Genomic DNA, 16,762 nt, shown 5'->3' with positions numbered 1-16,762 from the left:
AATAATAGTTTGGTGGGGGTCCAGACAACCTGATCTAGTGGAGGGTGTCCCTGACGATGGCAGGGGAATTGGAACTAGATGGGCTTTGAGGTTCCCTTTCAACCCAAACCAGTCTGTGGTTCTACGATTCTATGATTCTTAACTTTGTTTATGAGTGGGATGAGACAAGCCAAGCTTGAAGAAGAACTGCTCCTCACTACTGAGCAAATAGTTCAGGGGTTTGACTCCATACAACTTTATCAGCTAACATTTCTGTAGGACCATTTATTTCCACTTATTGCTACTTCTAAAACATATAATACCTCACTGTACTTTCTCTAATTTCCTCTTATTAAATTTTAATTGAAAATTCTTTGAGCTCCTATTGTAAGAATAATATATTCAGAATCAAAAGAAATACCTCATTAGGCTGCAACATCCATCTCCCTACGTATTATTCAGTGAAAGGACAGCACTTAATCTCACAGGTTATTCTACACTATTTCATTATTTTTTTAGATCAGATTCATCATTGCAGTGTCTGAAAGCAGATTATGGTATGGACACTTCAGCACAAATTCAATTTTTCTTGGTTCTCAGAAACAAAAATGAGATGTTTGAGGTAAGGCAGAACAAGGTGAGTCTGGCAGCATCCTGAGGAGATGTGCAAGATGCTGGGACAAAAACTACTGCACAGGAAAGACAAGGAGTACGCCTATTACAGGGATGATCAAGTCCCTATCATCTTTTTATTTTCATTTCTCATTTTATCATTTATTTTCAATATCCAGTGTTGCATAAAATCATGTTATATTTAGGTGCTATTCTACACAAGCACCACATTAATGAATCATACATTACTAAGTACAGTATTACCTTGCAAATTTTTGTTTACAAGTAAGAAGTAGATCAGTGGATAATGCAGTTATCTGTAGTGTGGGAGCTTCAAGCATTCCCAATAACAGAGGAAAAAAGCCTGCAGAGAAAATACTCCACTGAAAGATGTGCAATTAGGATGTCACCATTCAACGTATGCTATTAAAAAAAGATCCCCTTTTCCAAAATACTTAAAAATACATGAGGGAATCAGCTATACGCTCACTCCAAGAAACTACAACTAAAGGAGTGAAAGTTTCTGGCAGCTGTTAAAAATTCAGATGTTTGTTGCAGCTGCCTCCCTTGAGGTCTCCAAAGCGGTTCAGACTGTGCCTGTGGTTTCACCCAACATGCAAGTGCCTGCAGGCTGCTGATCCCGGTGGTCCTGTAGAAGACCTCCCTCCAGGTGGCACGCCATGGTGATGTGAAAACACACCCACTAGCTGACAAAAACTAAGGGACAGCCTTCGGGCTGTCCAATTCAAGTTAACAGATCCAATTCAAGTTAACAACAACTCCTTTTTTTCCCTGAATTATTTTGAGAGCATATTGATGCTATTAAGGGTATTCAGAAGCTTGTAATTCAGAATTCAACTCCTTATGTTCATTTTCCAGACCTGTAAGCTATTACTACGGCACTAACAACGTTCAGCTGGCGAGTCCCAGATGACTAAGGAAACGAAGTGCTATCCACTAAAAAAAAATCCATCAAAATAGGAAGATCCAAATGCTTTTGTTCAGCTTTTTTCTTGTGACATACACAGTCATTGAACATTGTGACTCCATAAGCAGGACTTTTATTTATTCCTTGGAGAAAGCATTGACTAATTGTCTGGATATGTAACTCTTGGATGATACTGTAATGTGCAAGAAGAATACTTTAATCGCACAATACCTGCAAAACCTGAATGCATGAAGTACCATGCAATCAGCTCAATACAGGAATGCATTAAATGCAGCGTGACGATGCAACAGCAAAGCTGTTTGTTACCGTAACTGCCAGTAGAAGAAGAGGTGACATAGGGTTACCTAAACACAGGCAATCTCTAAACAAAACCAAAAAGACACTGAATGGCTCTTTGCAGCTATCCAAATTGTCTGTGGTTACAAGTACACCTCAAACTGGATTATATTAGCGCTTCTGCACAAAGAGTAAATGATCCTTTTGTTACTGAGCACTGCTGAAACCCATCAGGGAAACCTTTACAAAATGTCAAAACAGGTAAGCCAGAAGACACAGACCTGGTTTTCTCAGAGGCAAATGGAAAAATTCACACTCTCCAGCCTACTGGAGTCTAACTAGGTCTTGAACTAGGTCTTGAACGACATACTGGATGAATACATGACGGACGAAGAAGAGTTACACAGAGAGCAGTCTTCAAACGAAATGGGGTATTACTTGTTTTTCCCACTCAAAAATGAATGGAAGTTGAAATTAATAATAAAAATTGGGAATTAAAGAGCAAAAATGCATCTCAAAATGTCAAGCTGTGCTACTATGTATACAGATAGCTAAATTTTTTTCTGTCAAAAGTACTTTTGTCATCAAACTCTGAGTAATAAAAATCTTCCCTGATTCCAAACTGTTTTCACAGCGGAAAAGAAACCCTAGTTTACTTTTCCCTAATTAGTTTCATGACATGCATTTTCATTATTACAGGTTATTTAAATAAATTTGGTACAAAAACCCCAAGAGGACTTGTTATCTGTTTAAAAATTAAAAAGCTTTACAGATCAGATCCCACTCCTGTTCAATATCAGGTATACATTATTATCTTCAGGGGGAATAAAAACGTGCCATAGTTAGTTGTGATTTATTAACTTTTCTGGAAAGCTCTTCTGAATCTAATGTTCATTAGATGCCAGACTTGAGAACCACAAGACCACAGCAGCAGCAACCTATCATGACTCTGGCCCCCATTAAGCACAAAAGCATCAGTATTAATTAAACGCCTCCAGACCTTCCTTTCTGCTCTGACTGTGTTTGCTGTAGAGCTAATTGCTTGTCTTCTCCTCCAGCACACGCTTATCATGCCTACCCTGCTGCATAGCAGCCAACTTCATGTTTTCTAAATGGGATGAACAGCCTGCAGATAGTAACACTGATTGCTTCAGATCTTTTCAGGGTACCTCCATAAGACAGTTGAAACGTTTTATGCAGACTAAGTGATCCTGTAATTTTTTCTTCATCTGAATTTTTCATATTAGGAAATGAGATGAATTATAGAACTTTAAATCTCTGCGGCCTTTTTAAAGCAAGTGCATCAATTAGAAGGATGAATAGAAAGGTCTTGATTGCAGCCAACGTTACGATTGTGAAACATTAACATTTGCAGCTGGAAAGAGGGGCTTAGTTAATATGAAGACTAAGAAGTACTAAAGAACCCAGGAGATACAAATGACAAATACATTTATCAAAAAAACCCAGCTCTGAACTGATGACACTGACTTGTGCTCTATTATTACTTGCTTCACAATCCCACGTAAGAGGATTACTGTCTATTTTGGCACTATGTACTACAAGAGCATGCAGCGCATCACCAAGGGGTTGTACGAAGAGGCTGCCTTATATCATCACACCCACACACATATTCTTCAAGACAAATCTCTCACATCAGAAAACCACCAGCTGTCAGTTCCCCGAGCTCCATACCATTTTGTTACTCGAGAAAAGGTGGGGGGGAGGGCACAAAAATAGCCAATAGTCTTTGGCTTTTAATTTAACAGGAATGCAATACAGCCTAAATTAAGGGCAGAATTCTAATATTTTTCAGTCCTCTGCACACAAAAATAACCACCCCACTCCTCACACTCCATATCCTGGCTCAGTAGAAAAGTGACAGACAGCAGCCCTAAGAGCATCCAGGGACTCTCTGACAGAGTCACACGGGTTATGCCATGGTTTCTTCTAATGCTATGCTACTAATTCTAATATCTCCAGACAGGCCACGCAAACAGGGATTAATGCAGCACTAGAAGACTCGCTTAGTCCAGCAGGTGTACTTTGAGGAAATTCTAATGCTCAGACCACAAAATAACTGATACGAGTATCTTAGCAAACTAGACAAGGGAAATTCACTACATCCCTAATACATATCACCATTTTTTTCCCTGTCAGGCACAATTCAAACAAAATGCTGCTGGCACGTAGTGTGGGATACCTCATATATTGTAGAATACCTACCTGCTAATATAAACCTCATGGCTATCAAATCCTTCTACAGCCACCTGTCTGGACCAGTTACATCATCCCAGGAAAGTGGTCAACATTGACCCAACAGTTTCAGTATGCCAACCTGGGCAAACAATGAGCTGTCATTTCTCACATACCCTGAAACTGTGACATATGACAGATCCCTTTTTCGGTCTCTGTAATCCTCAAGATATGCATAAATACACAGTGCCACTCAGAGAATTAAAACACTGGGGTTTCTTGAAAGCATTACACTGTGTCACACCCACGGTAAGCTCTTCTATTTGTAGGATTAAAATTTGGAGTGTGGGAATGCAGATGAGGATGAAGAGGAGAATAAGGATAAAGGGAAGTTAATTACAGATCTATGTGATCATAAACAGCTCGTTTTTACCTTATCCAAATACTTAAAATATTACTCCTTACCAAAAGAACTATAGCTGGTCTAATGACATCAGCATAGGAACTCTTAAAAATATTTTAGTTTGTATATTGCCCTATTTTTCCCCAGTTATTGACTCTCTTCTCATTACTGTAGTCTGAGAAGGCACGTATGTACCCAAGGCTTCCGACTACCAGAGTTAGCAGGTCTTTTCATCTTCTTAACTGTTAGCTGACCAAGCTAGTCAATCATCTTTGTGTCATTTCTTACAGAAGGCTGATCTTTTTTAATTATCACAAACACATAGGCACAGTAGCCTTACTCAGTCTTTTTATTTCGGCTTTCAAGGTGAAATGCCTCCCTTCTTGCTGTCTGCATCCTACTTGATTCTGAGTGTTCAAAGCTGTAGCTTGTAGTTTATGGGTTACAAGTGTCCAAAGGTGGAGCTCAGGACAAAAGCTCAGGACACTTACAATCCATACAAAAAATAAAGTGAGATCGCATCTGGAATATTGTGTCCAGTTCTGGGCCCCTCAGATCAAGAAGGACATAGAACTCCTTGCAAAAGTCCAGCGCAGGGCCACCAAGATGATTGAGGGAGTGGAAAGCCTTCCTTATGAGGAGAGGAGACTGAGGGATGACCTCATCAATGTCTATAAATACGTAAAGGGTGAGTGTCAGTAGGACAGAGCCAGGCTCTTCTCAGTGATGTCCAATGACAGGACAAGGGGCGATGGGTGCCAGCTGGAGCACAGGAGGTTCCATGTGAACACAAGGAGAAACTTTTTCACTCTGAGGGTGACAGAGCACTGGAACAGAGGAGAGGTTGCGGAGTCTCCCTTCTCTGGAAACATTCAAAACCCATCTCAACGTGTTCTTGTGTTACCTAATCTAAGTGATCCTGCAGGATCACAGGGAGGATTCTGTGAATAAATGTCCTAATCAAAACAAAAAATCAATTGCTCGCAAATACCAAGTAAGGCAAGGATCAAAAGCTAGTAAGGAAAGCTCTTTTCTTTATATTTCTGCATAGGCTCAGACACAGAGGTACTCTAAATGCAGAGATTACTCTTTCAGAAATCCTCATCTTTCTCCCAAAGCTTCTGGAGAAGCCATGGGAGTAAACATACAGATACCACTGCCTGCTTTGCTTCTGCATTCACACCAGCCAGCTATATCTTTGCCATTGTAATTACTGTTCCATTAAAATATCCAGTCACTGAGGTCAATGAATATACAGAGCTCCCACATATCAAGACAGTGCAATTACAACTTAGGAACTATAATTTTGGGTACAGCTCTTCCTTCAAGCATCTGTTCACTCCACAGCTCTGCCTTAGAAAAACTATTTACAGTATGGCATTACGTGACAGTAATGCAGTGCTGAGTTCAGACCTTTTTGCTCTCTTTATATAACAGGACTAATATTCCTCCAGTTACACAATGCAGGTGTGGTAACCAACTAAACCTTCCTTCTTTAGGACAACCCCAAAATCCCACTTCCTGCCCTCTGTCTTTAGCAGAAGAAATTTAATTTTCTGAAATCTCTACTTCGGGTAACTAAGTAACCCAGCAGATAAATGCATAAACCTGTGCACGTCAGCACTACTGTACTGCAGACTCAAAAGCTCATGTGTTCTCTATATTCCCCTACGACTATTACACTTCCTTAGGGATCCCCTCAGTATTTCCATCAAGAGACAATTTGATACACATCGCCCAGCATGCTTACAGGAATTACAGACTCTAATATTACCTGGTGGTCTCCTGAAACTTTTTACTTTTTGAAGTGGGAGGCTTATTACTGAAGCTCTTTGCCCTCCAAAAGGTTACATGCTAACAAAACTCATCTTCACTCACTGGGATAAAGTAACAAACAGAAACATAAATTCAGATTCACAAAGCGGCAAACTATTCTGTTATTGTTTTTTTTATCTCCAGCTACTGAAATGGCAGGGATCGACGGACAGCATAGAGACACATGCTGGCTGGCTTCCCTGGACTGCACAGACACTTAGAGAAGCATCTCCAACCGTTCCCAAAGACTCCATCTGGAACTGGCCCCAGCAGATGTTCCCTGGCCCAGAGCCCCTTCTGGCTTTGCCCTCTGCCACCCCAGACCACACCAGAGAGGAGGACTGCTGGTCCCACGCTGCCGGGACTAAGCATTCCCTTCTCCTTCACCTTTCCTGCTTTTTCTTCAGATGGAAAACTCGGTCTCACCAGCATCCGCAAGGTTTTCTGCTCATAAATTTCACATAGTTTTGACCTCTGAGCGTATGAGCTGGGACCTTTCATGGAAAAGGTGGTGTTTTCAGTCATCTTACACCTGGCACAGTCTACCGAGTCAGCAGCTCAGCTGCATACAGCAATTTCTCTGTAGGTACAGTTGAAGCTTAACACACAGATAATATCTCATGCTTCCTTTAGATATTTTTAGACACAAATGAGGCTTGCTTAAAACATTGTGTTTCACTAATTACAGGTTAGCAGCCAACACAGCGAGCTCACAACTATTCCACTATCTATTTCAGTTTAGCGGTCAGGTCGGGTATGAAGATTTTGATCTAACCAAGGACTGAAAAGAAGGAGAAGTGGGAACTAAGGTGTCACTGGGAGCACTGGAGATTAGGAGCCCACAGGCACCTTTGAGTGCCTACACAACACTGAAATAAAGCACCGTGACCAAATCTGTGACAAATACTGGGGTAAACTACAACTTGAGCGTGAAACAGCAAATACCATGCCCTGTTTCGCATCTATCAGAAGATACACTTGGCTGATACATGGATTATCTGAAATATCCTGACTCTAGAGGATAGCTTAATTAATCTGGAAAGGAAAGGATACAACCACAGGAGAATCCATCCAGGATCTACTTATTATCACTTAGAAGCAGCTGACTGAAGACAGACAGATAATTATGGAAAGTTGTTGCTAATTTAGAAAAGCTTACTACATTCAAACAACTGAAGAGCTGGTAGGTGGTTTCCGAGCAGCACTGGATTTTAAGAAAATCGATGCTGAAACACTCTTGAGGCTTTCATTCTGAGCCTGTAAGCACCAAAAATAAATGGTGCAGAGAGGGTAATGATCAGACTGAGGTCCTACTGCGCATGATGCAAAGCAAAGAAAGTGCTAATATACACAAGGAAAAAAATGAAACCAAAAATTGTTTCCATAAGCTAATAAAAAAAGCAGATTGCTGAAAAAAAACTGTACTGAAAATGGAAGAATCAAAGAGCAGGCACAGGAGCATGTGATTAGCAAATATGCAGTTTTGCAAGTACTTCACATGACATAGATTGTATATACTTTATTTGAGTAATTTTGTATCTGCTTGTTCAAATTACAAGTAAAAATGCAGGTTTTTTTCCCAACTGCATCTCCTCCAAACTCACCATAAAATTTAATTTATATCAGAGTGCGATGTTTTTAACTGGTATAATTTGTCTTTGCTGCCAAGTAAGCTGTTTACCTACATGACAATTAGTGCTTTCAGATCAGACCATCAGGTCTAATGGCAGCACAGAACAACACTTCAATTTCTGTGTTCGTACTTCTGATTTCCCAGGTAAGAATGAATTCACTGTGGCAGAAGAGAAGGATAGAGAAAGGAAAGAGGGAAGACCCACGTTTGTCAGCTCTCCCATTAGTGCCATGCAATGTCTGAATTTCTGGCCTTGTGACAGCATGACAGATGCCCAAATTCCCAACTGTTCAGCAGCAAAGCAGGAAACAGCCCATACTTCTCCATGCTGCCGGCCACTGACATATTCTTTCCCATCATGGGAAATGTCCTATTTTTTTAAGGGCACTTGGAAGGAGTTGGGGTATGGATCTGGCTGACTCAAGTGAATTTAGTCATCTGCTGCCATCAGTTTTGCTATCTCCAGCCCATGTGCCTGAATACTCCAACAGAGCCGTGCTGCTTGAATAAAAGCATGGACACCAGGATTCAGAAGGCCAGGAGTTCTTTGTTTCTTGTGCAGAGATCTCACTTATAGACATTCCCTGGGGAAAAAAATTACCTTTTCCCGCTACGCCCTTTGTCACCTTCTGATTACAGCCCTAACAACCCTAAGCATCTTCCCTAGCTACTGACAGGGGTTGCAGAAGCACCCTTGGACTTGGGAGCCAAAATTTTGACAACTCTGGCAACAATTCACAGGAAGGCAGGTGATCGGCTTGTCCTGCCCTCAGAGTCCATGTGGCACCATCCAATCTATCAGCAGTAAGAGACAAAACTAACACTGACTTTGATCCTACAGTCGACAGAGGCAACAACTGCCAGAGGGGACCAGCTGACACATGTGCCATTTCTGCATGGTAATTCTCAACTGTTTTTAGAAAAATGGGGAAGGCATGTAAAAACAACAAAAAGGGAAAACTAAGTTCATGCTTCCCAAGTGACAAGGGGTTTAAAAGTGTTATCAGGGTGAAAAAGACTTAAAATAGGATTAGAAAGAGCACATGAGACTAAAGAGTCTAATATGATTGAGTTACTTCTCTGCTTTTAAAATGCATGGGCAAAATCCGTTCACCTACTTTAAAAATCAGCATTTTAGATGCTGACCTTCAGGATGAAACAGCAGGTCAAGCCCCATTTATTTAATTGTCCATGTTCCCTGCACAGCCTAGACAGAAACCTACACATCTCTGAAGGATAGTAGAGAGAAATCCTGCCTCCTCTCTCTCAACTGCATCAGCACTTTCACAGCAATTCAGTCCTCTCAGGTGAGGCAGCCACTGAATGCAAGTTAAGGGAAATGCCTGAAACACAATGCATCTCTAAACCACTTGCAACAGGAGTAGTTATGGTGACCCTTTACAAAATAGTTAGGGTATCCAGCAGACAGCTAAAGTTTCCAGCCCCGGGGGTAATCGGACACTAGATCCCAAGCCTTCAGTTCCTGGGAGAATGTACAAACAAGCTGTTACTTAAAGGCCACTTTCACATCTAAGTTTCCAAGCTTCTCCAGGGACCACGGCATGTTCAGACACCTGTCTGCCCAAACCCGCCCTGCAGCAGAGCTCACCGGAGAAGAAACGAGCTGCTCTCCAAGAAAATACCATTCCCAAACTCCAGGAGGTGAAAAGGGCACTGTCAGACTCCAAAACAAAACGTTAAGCATTCTGACAAAATGCTAAGTGAGGAAAATAACTAGGCCTGGGACTCCAGTGTGTTTCACATCTCTGTATCCCGCCCAGTCTTCCTCCTTAATAGAAAGCGACAATCTTCTTGCTCCTAAGAAGGGCAAAACACATTTTGCCAGTTATTTCAAGCGATGCTTTGCCAATACAGCTGTGAACAGTGACATAGCTCACAGCAAGGGCACAGTGGGAGAGACACAGGAAAGCATCCCTAAGGGACACGACACTGGCGGGGTAAGTGAAGGTGTATTACTCACGACATTAAATCCTGCAGGTAGAAAACTTCAGGGAAAAGGCTGCCCCACCTTCCACTGAACTCATGGTATGCACATGGTGCTTACACAGACACAGAGCCCCACCATCTCTAAATGCCTAAGAAAACAATACATAGGATCATACTATAAAAAAAAAAAAAAAAGAAAAAATGAAAAAAAAATGAAGCAGGAGACTAAACTGGAGAAGAAAGGCAATTCCTCCACTATAGGAAAGAGCAATAGAAGTGCAGAGTATTGGGATTTTATTATTAGGAACCATGCCTGCTGCCTCATCAGCATTTTAACAGAAAAGGTGTTACAGAAATGCCAGGGAAGCACAATACTTCTGAGTGTTAAATCATGTGTGGGAAAGCAATATAATCCATATGCACAAACAAACCCAGTTCCACTCCACCTGCATCCCAAAATGCTCCCTACATCCAGCCGAGAGCACAGTGTGCTCTGCCAGCCCAGTGTGCAAACAAAGCAAGCACATGTCTGTACAAAGAAGAGAGGCTTCTGACGGGCCAAGTCCTGGTGTTAGCCTATGTCAGCCTATAAACCAAGACGTGCCTTCCACTCGGATAAACTAAAATCCTGTATTTGACAAATAAGCTCAGCACGCTGCTCTTTTACAAGGGAAATACAGCTGGCAATAGAAAATGCTGGTGAACATGCCCTTTTGCTTCATTTTTTGATTCATAAAATCCTGCCTCCTCGCAGACATGCTGTAAGAATAAGTGTGTTGTGCGTGTAGAGTTTGTCAACTGTAGTGATCAATGCTGAGAAAACCCCGTAGGAAACTCGCCTTTTATCAGGTAGCAGGACATGTATTCAATGCAAACCGCAACTGGTCATAGGCTGAATGGTGAGAATAAAATGTAATGCCAGTCAGCTGTTTCACTGCTTCCAGGCGGTCCTTCCTGTTCAGCTGGAAAGCTGATCCTGCCTCAGAGAGCCTTGGTGATGGCACCAGCCATCCAGAGACCCAATGCCCTCAGCAGGCTCCTGTCCTCCAGTGGCATCTGTAACCCCAGAAGTGGCCAGACCAAAACCAATCAAAGCAGCACAAAAATCCAGTGCTTCCCATGCCAAAATCCAGGTAACGGCATGTTACGGAGGCCCAGATTGTTCAGCAACTGCACTCTGCCCCAGAACCCAGCGGGGAGAGGGGGTTGGGTTTCTGATGGAGTACATGAAGCTGCTCCTCCTGCCCTCTCCTTCCAGATGGGACATCAATATAAGGGTAGATTAAACTACAAATACAATAAATACAATCAACATATATACGTGTTGATATGCTTTAGGTTAGTCTGTAAAAGACACAGAGCAGCTGTAAATCACTGGTAAGAAGGTGATTTCCAAGTGGAATACAGTCACAGTGAAATGGTTTACCTAATGCTAGAAACAGCAACCCACAGATGATCCTCATGAAAACAAAGCTAGAGTCCAAAATATTTTTGAAACCAGTCTAAATATTTGTTCTTTTTCCAGGCTAGGAAAGGTTTTTACTTCCCTGGCTCTCAAGCCATTATCTGCATCAGCTCCATTTACACAGGTTTATCCAATTTTTCAGCTCTTAGCTCATAAAACCTCTCTTTGCATTTCAGAATTACGGGTGGCTCCCAAAACCATGGAGAGTCTGCATGAATTTACACTGACTTAGACCCTTTCCCTATATCCTATCTTAACCAGCCTAGAGCACTCTGGAAACTGAAACAAAACACTGTTAGCACAATGACTAATTCATCCATAAGTCATTTTTGGGGGGTACTGGTGAAAGCCATTCCTGAATGCGCAAATATTTTCATTAATGTAACATTTCTGTGAAACCTAACATCGAATTTCTGTGCACAAATTTTCAAAGTAAATTCCTTTTTCTTGATCACAATACCACTTGCAGAAGCAGCAAGATATTGTCAAATCATTCAGGTTCTGCAATGCCACTAATAAAACCTCCCTTTCCAAGTGCCACAGTTTATCTTGTATCACAGTTGTTTTTAAAATTCATGATACAATCACAAGATAAATCAATGTTCAAGACAAACTATTGGATCCTTACCAATAAAAAAAAAACCCAAAACCCAAACCTAGCATTTAGAAAAAAACAAGGTGTTCAAGTGCTACAATTTGACAAGTAGCAGAAACACAATCAAGGACACAAGACTCGCAAAGTCTGATCTGACTACAAACTAAATGGCAATTAATTTAAGTAATTAATTAGAAGGACAACCTGCACACATCAGGCAGCAGGTGACAGACGTGCCTACAGTACATCCAAGAACAGAAGGGAGAGACTTTAGGAGCAGACAAAGACAACTTAGTGACTGCCCATTTTTTGCAGAAAGCGTGCAACTTCCATTTTGGATTATCTGTGATTAAGGGAGCCGGTTCTTGTGTTTCCTAGGCACCTGTTACAAACACCACTTGTTTCCAAGCCTGATGTCATACATTTTCTCAATGCTAGCATCAGGGCATCAAAGCACCGCCAGGTCTAAGGGACAGGAGGGCCGGGAGGTGGCACTGCCTTAACAAGGAAGAAACATCCTGCAGAAGGGTGAGCTCGCACATTGCTATGCAGGCTGCCCAAACACACGTCTCCGCTTGGCACCTCTGTCCTACGGAAAGACCACATACCACCTTGTAAACTGGCGCCCTGCCACCCCGACAGATGGACTTAAGTGTAGGCAGCCAAGAGACTATGTATAAGCATCGAATATGTTTTTTGAGAGCAGGACTTCCAGCCAGGAATGTTAAAACAGCTGTCCACATTGAGCTTGCATGCCTACACTTAAGAGGATATGCTATTGCGACTCGAGCCCTGAGCTGGATTAACTTGGAAAATAAATAAAATAGCTTCCACAGCCACATAAGGTGAGTTTTTGCAAAATCAGGATTAGTGATACTCAGGGGGGCTTTACTGACCTACGATTACTGGGCACACTCACAGGGTGAAGAGCTCCTCGGTTCTGCAGCTCAGAGGAACTTTTATCACGTGCACACTTGTAGAGAAATGTTTCTCATCTGAAGACATCTTTATATGTGTTACATTTCTTTGGGGAAAAAAAAAACCCTAACTAATGCAATACCAGCATGATTACAAACATGTTATGTCAGAGAATACTTCTTTTTTAATTAACTGTCCTTGCTCAGACACACAAAATCTGTGTGGCTCAGATCACTTTCAACAGGATGTCTTCTCTTTGCAGAACCCCTCCACTCCCATGGACCACTCCAAGACTTTTTGTTAATTCACATCTACACGCAGATTTACCTTTTACATTATGACATCGTTTCCATCGCTTGCCCCTGTAATAAAATCTTGCTGCCTTGCGAAACAGGCATTGCATAATGCAAGACGTGCAGTGGCTCGCCTGCAGAGCCATGCCCTGGCCACCTCTACCCCATCCCTGTGCCCAGCTGGGCTGTCCGCTGCCCGCAAATCCCTCTCCTCAAGGATATTAAACATTCCAAACCTCTGAGAAGATCCGAAAACCATGTTTGCTCACATCAACCTGCCAAACGATGCGCTTTTTTTTTTCTTCCCACTGAACTCAGATTGTACCTCCTGCCCCTCAAAAAGTCATTGGCCTGAGTCTGAAGCAAGCTAGATATTCAAACCTGAAGGAGTTAACAGTTTCCTCAGAATTTCCCACCGTTTAAAAAAGATAATACCAAGATTTCTAATGGCAAGCAACATTGCTTCTAGCTCTGAGTAGCTCAAGGACTGAAAGGAGGTGATGGTACATTTTACTCTGTTTAAACAAGCTTTGAGTTCACTTCTTCTCCCTGTGGACACAATCAGATCACAGGCATAAATTTTTCATTTACACTTCAGCTGGGTACCTCATCTTTACTTTCCTGTATCGCTGCGTATGAACTTCATCTCTTTTCCCAGTATAGATCAAAGCTGCCTTCTGTGCCTGGCGACAGGGTCACGCACAGCCTTCCAACAGCTGCTGGTGTCTTTTACCTTTGTTAACTTTCAAGGCTGATCTCTGCCGTAATTAAAAGTTACCTGAGTCACTTTATTACGATTTCCTGTGCTAGAAGCACTTCAGTGGTGGGCATCGTGTCTCCTGCACAGTGAAGATTTCCAACCACTCAGCTTGCTTCCCCTTTCGGCAAAGACTTCTTCCTCCTCTCACACCCTAAATCTCTTTTGCTCTTCACTCCTCACCTACAGCCTTCCCATTTCCTTTTTTTTCTTTTTTTCCCATGTTTTTGAGGACTGTATTAAATCACCTATTTGCAAAAGGTTTCGGTCCCTTCTCTGCCACTCCAAACTACAGCTGCTAACCTCAGCAACAAGAGGTGTGCTTCTTCGCACCGCCAATAAAGCCGATTCCAGGTTAATCAAAACTTCCATACCACTTAACCTTTCTTAGAAGGGAAGAAGAGAAGCAAAGGGCTTTGTCAAACATTTCATCAGGCAGATTAGCACTGCTGTAAAAGCAATAGAAGAGACATAGATAATACCTCTTCCTCTTCCCAAAAAGCAACAAGACGTTTCTCAAGACACTGCACATAAACTGTGCATGACTTTAGAACAGCGCAGGGAACAGTCAGATTGCTGAAGAACAGGTCAAAAGGAATAAAAATACTGATCCGGATCACTACTTTTGCTTATTTAAAGTAATTGCACACACACACACCCCCGAGTGTATTCTTTCCATGCATGTCTAGTTTGCACAGAATTATTATCTCCACAGTTATCATAAAGCCAAAGTAAATTGAACTGCAAATGGTAATGCTGAGCATCCAAAACCCCTTGGCAGCTCTCAGCCTCCTAAGTGCCTCTCCTTATCTGAAAAGAATTTGAAGGAGTATGTGAGGCTCACTTCTTACAGAATCATTGACGATACCAAATGCAAATCCAGAGAACAGCCAGTCTTCTTACCCATTACACAAACTATCAAAAACGTATGGTGTTCGTTATCATGGCCAAACTCAAAAAGAGTTTAGTACCCAGTTATCTGGAAAACAAATCCCTTCCTCCCATCCTAACAGGGACTATCAGGAGGACCTGTCCGTACCTGTTGGAAGCCAGGGGCCAGACAGGACTCCAGTTTTGTTGTGTGCCTTGAGCTCAAATAACTGAGCTTAACCCTGAAGGCTTTTACTTGCTTTTTTACCAACTTTTTTTAACCCATTCTGAGTTGCCTGATGATTTGCCGATGCCAGGCAAGATTCACTGCAGGTTACAGGTAAATGAATGCTGGAAAAGTAAAACAAAGCATGCCGAAAATCCCCCCCCCAAAGTTCTTACAAAACATTCACATCACAGATCTCAGACTCTGGGCTAAAGGCAGACTGGCCAAAACTTAGGGACATATAGTTTCTCCATTAGCAAAAAGAAACTTGAAGGAGCATGGCAAACTTTTAACATTACTTTCCAAAAAAGCCACCAGCTAATGCCGAGTGCTGGAAAGTGTTAGAGAAGCCAACCTCTGCTGTGCCATTCCTGGTGCGGGGGGGGGGGTGCAAGCACAGCCACTTCTACGCAACCTCCATTGGCTTCACCTGTTACCGCTGTTCACCACCCCACAAGAGGGAAAAACAACATTTCAAAATAGGAAAGCATGGCAAGTTCACTTTGAAAGTTCACTTCAGGATATCTTAGCACAGATGTGTTCAGAAGGAACGGGGCAGAAGTACCTGTAACGGGTCCCTCAAAGAGATCTGGGGTTCAGCCTTCAAAGCCCCGCGGTACTTAGATGCCTTACCTAGGTAAAGCGAGGCATTTTCTTTCTTGACATTGTCATCTAAGTACGTTGGTCCCAAGGTATAGATGGGTGTTGAGCCCATGCCAATGAGGATTTGGGCACAGATGAATAAAGCTACGTAGAGAGAGTGGTCGTTTCCACCGGATTCCTTGACACAGGCCGGCGAGTCCCACTGCTCTTTGGCGGTGCCATTGCCAGTCACGCACAAGCCCTCGTTACTGACAGAGGAGTTCAATTCCTGGATCTGGTACGGCGGAGAGATGAAATGAGGTAAGGAGAAGAGCGCAGCCCCCAGGGCGATGAAAAACCCCCCTACAGCCAGCCAGAGCGGCCTCCGTCCGCGCCCCCCGAAGTAGCTGATGAAGACCACCACCACCAGGCTCCCGATGTCGAAGCAGCTGACCAGCAGCCCCGACTCCGAGCTCTTGAGGCTGTATCTCCGCTCGATGGTGGTGATGACGCTGCTCAGGTAGCCGGAGACCATGAGGGACTGGATGAAGGTCAGGAAGCACATGCACACCAGGAAGAAGCGGGAGTCCGCCAGTACGGCGCGCAGGCACACTCTGCCCGGGGGCCCCGCCAGCAGCACCGCCGCCGGCGGCGGGGGCCCCGGGGAGAGCCCTCGGCCGCGCTCCACGCTCCGGGCGAAGCTACCGGTGTCGCCGCTGCCGCCGGCGGGGGGTCGGGCAGCGCCAGCGGCAGCGGCGGTGCCCCCGCCCCGTCCGTCCCGGGGAGCCGGTCCCGCGGCGGGGCTCGGCGGGGCGCCGCCGCCGCCGCTCCCCCCGGCCGCCAGGGGGGAGCCGAGCGCGGCCCCGCGGCCCCGCGGCGCCGCCCCGCCGAGCGCGGGCAGGCTGCGGCACCGCGGCGCCTCCGCCCGGCCCCCCGCCGCCGGCTGCTCCGCCCCGGGGCGCCGCTGCGCTGGGGTCCCCGCCGAGGCCATGCTGGGTCCGGCCGCGGCCTCAGAGAAGCCCGGCCGGCTCCATCGCCGCCGTGCGTCGAGCGCGCTGCGGGGCCCGGCGGGAGCGCAGTATAGCGGGGAGGGGAGGAGGGAGGGGAGGGGGGTGGCCCTAGCCGCGGCCGCCGGCCGCCCCGCCGCACGTGTCAGCCAAAGTCCTTTGTGGCTCCATCCTCCCTCAGTCTCGCTTGAGGGGCCGCCCGCCCGCCGGGGTGCCCCCGCTGCCGGCGGCTCCTGCTCCCC

At 44.2% G+C, this 16,762-nt stretch overlaps 1 protein-coding gene across 1 annotated transcript in view; it reads right to left on the bottom strand.

Moving 5' to 3' along the window:
• The window catches only part of SLCO5A1 (solute carrier organic anion transporter family member 5A1), a gene marked incomplete at both ends in the record, with an annotated part of 70,149 nt that extends 53,645 nt beyond the window's left edge, over positions 1-16,504 (bottom strand). Inside the window, one exon of the mRNA XM_084280422.1 lies at positions 15,565-16,504. Within this exon, the coding sequence (XP_084136548.1) occupies positions 15,565-16,504 (940 nt within the window). The remainder of the gene's footprint in view (positions 1-15,564) is intronic.
• Between the last annotated feature and the right edge of the window lie 258 nt (positions 16,505-16,762).

This window comes from Gallinula chloropus (genome assembly GCF_964237585.1).
Source record: "Gallinula chloropus genome assembly, chromosome: 2".
NCBI lineage: Eukaryota > Metazoa > Chordata > Aves > Gruiformes > Rallidae > Gallinula > Gallinula chloropus.
This window is presented reverse-complemented; position numbering and strand designations above follow the sequence as displayed.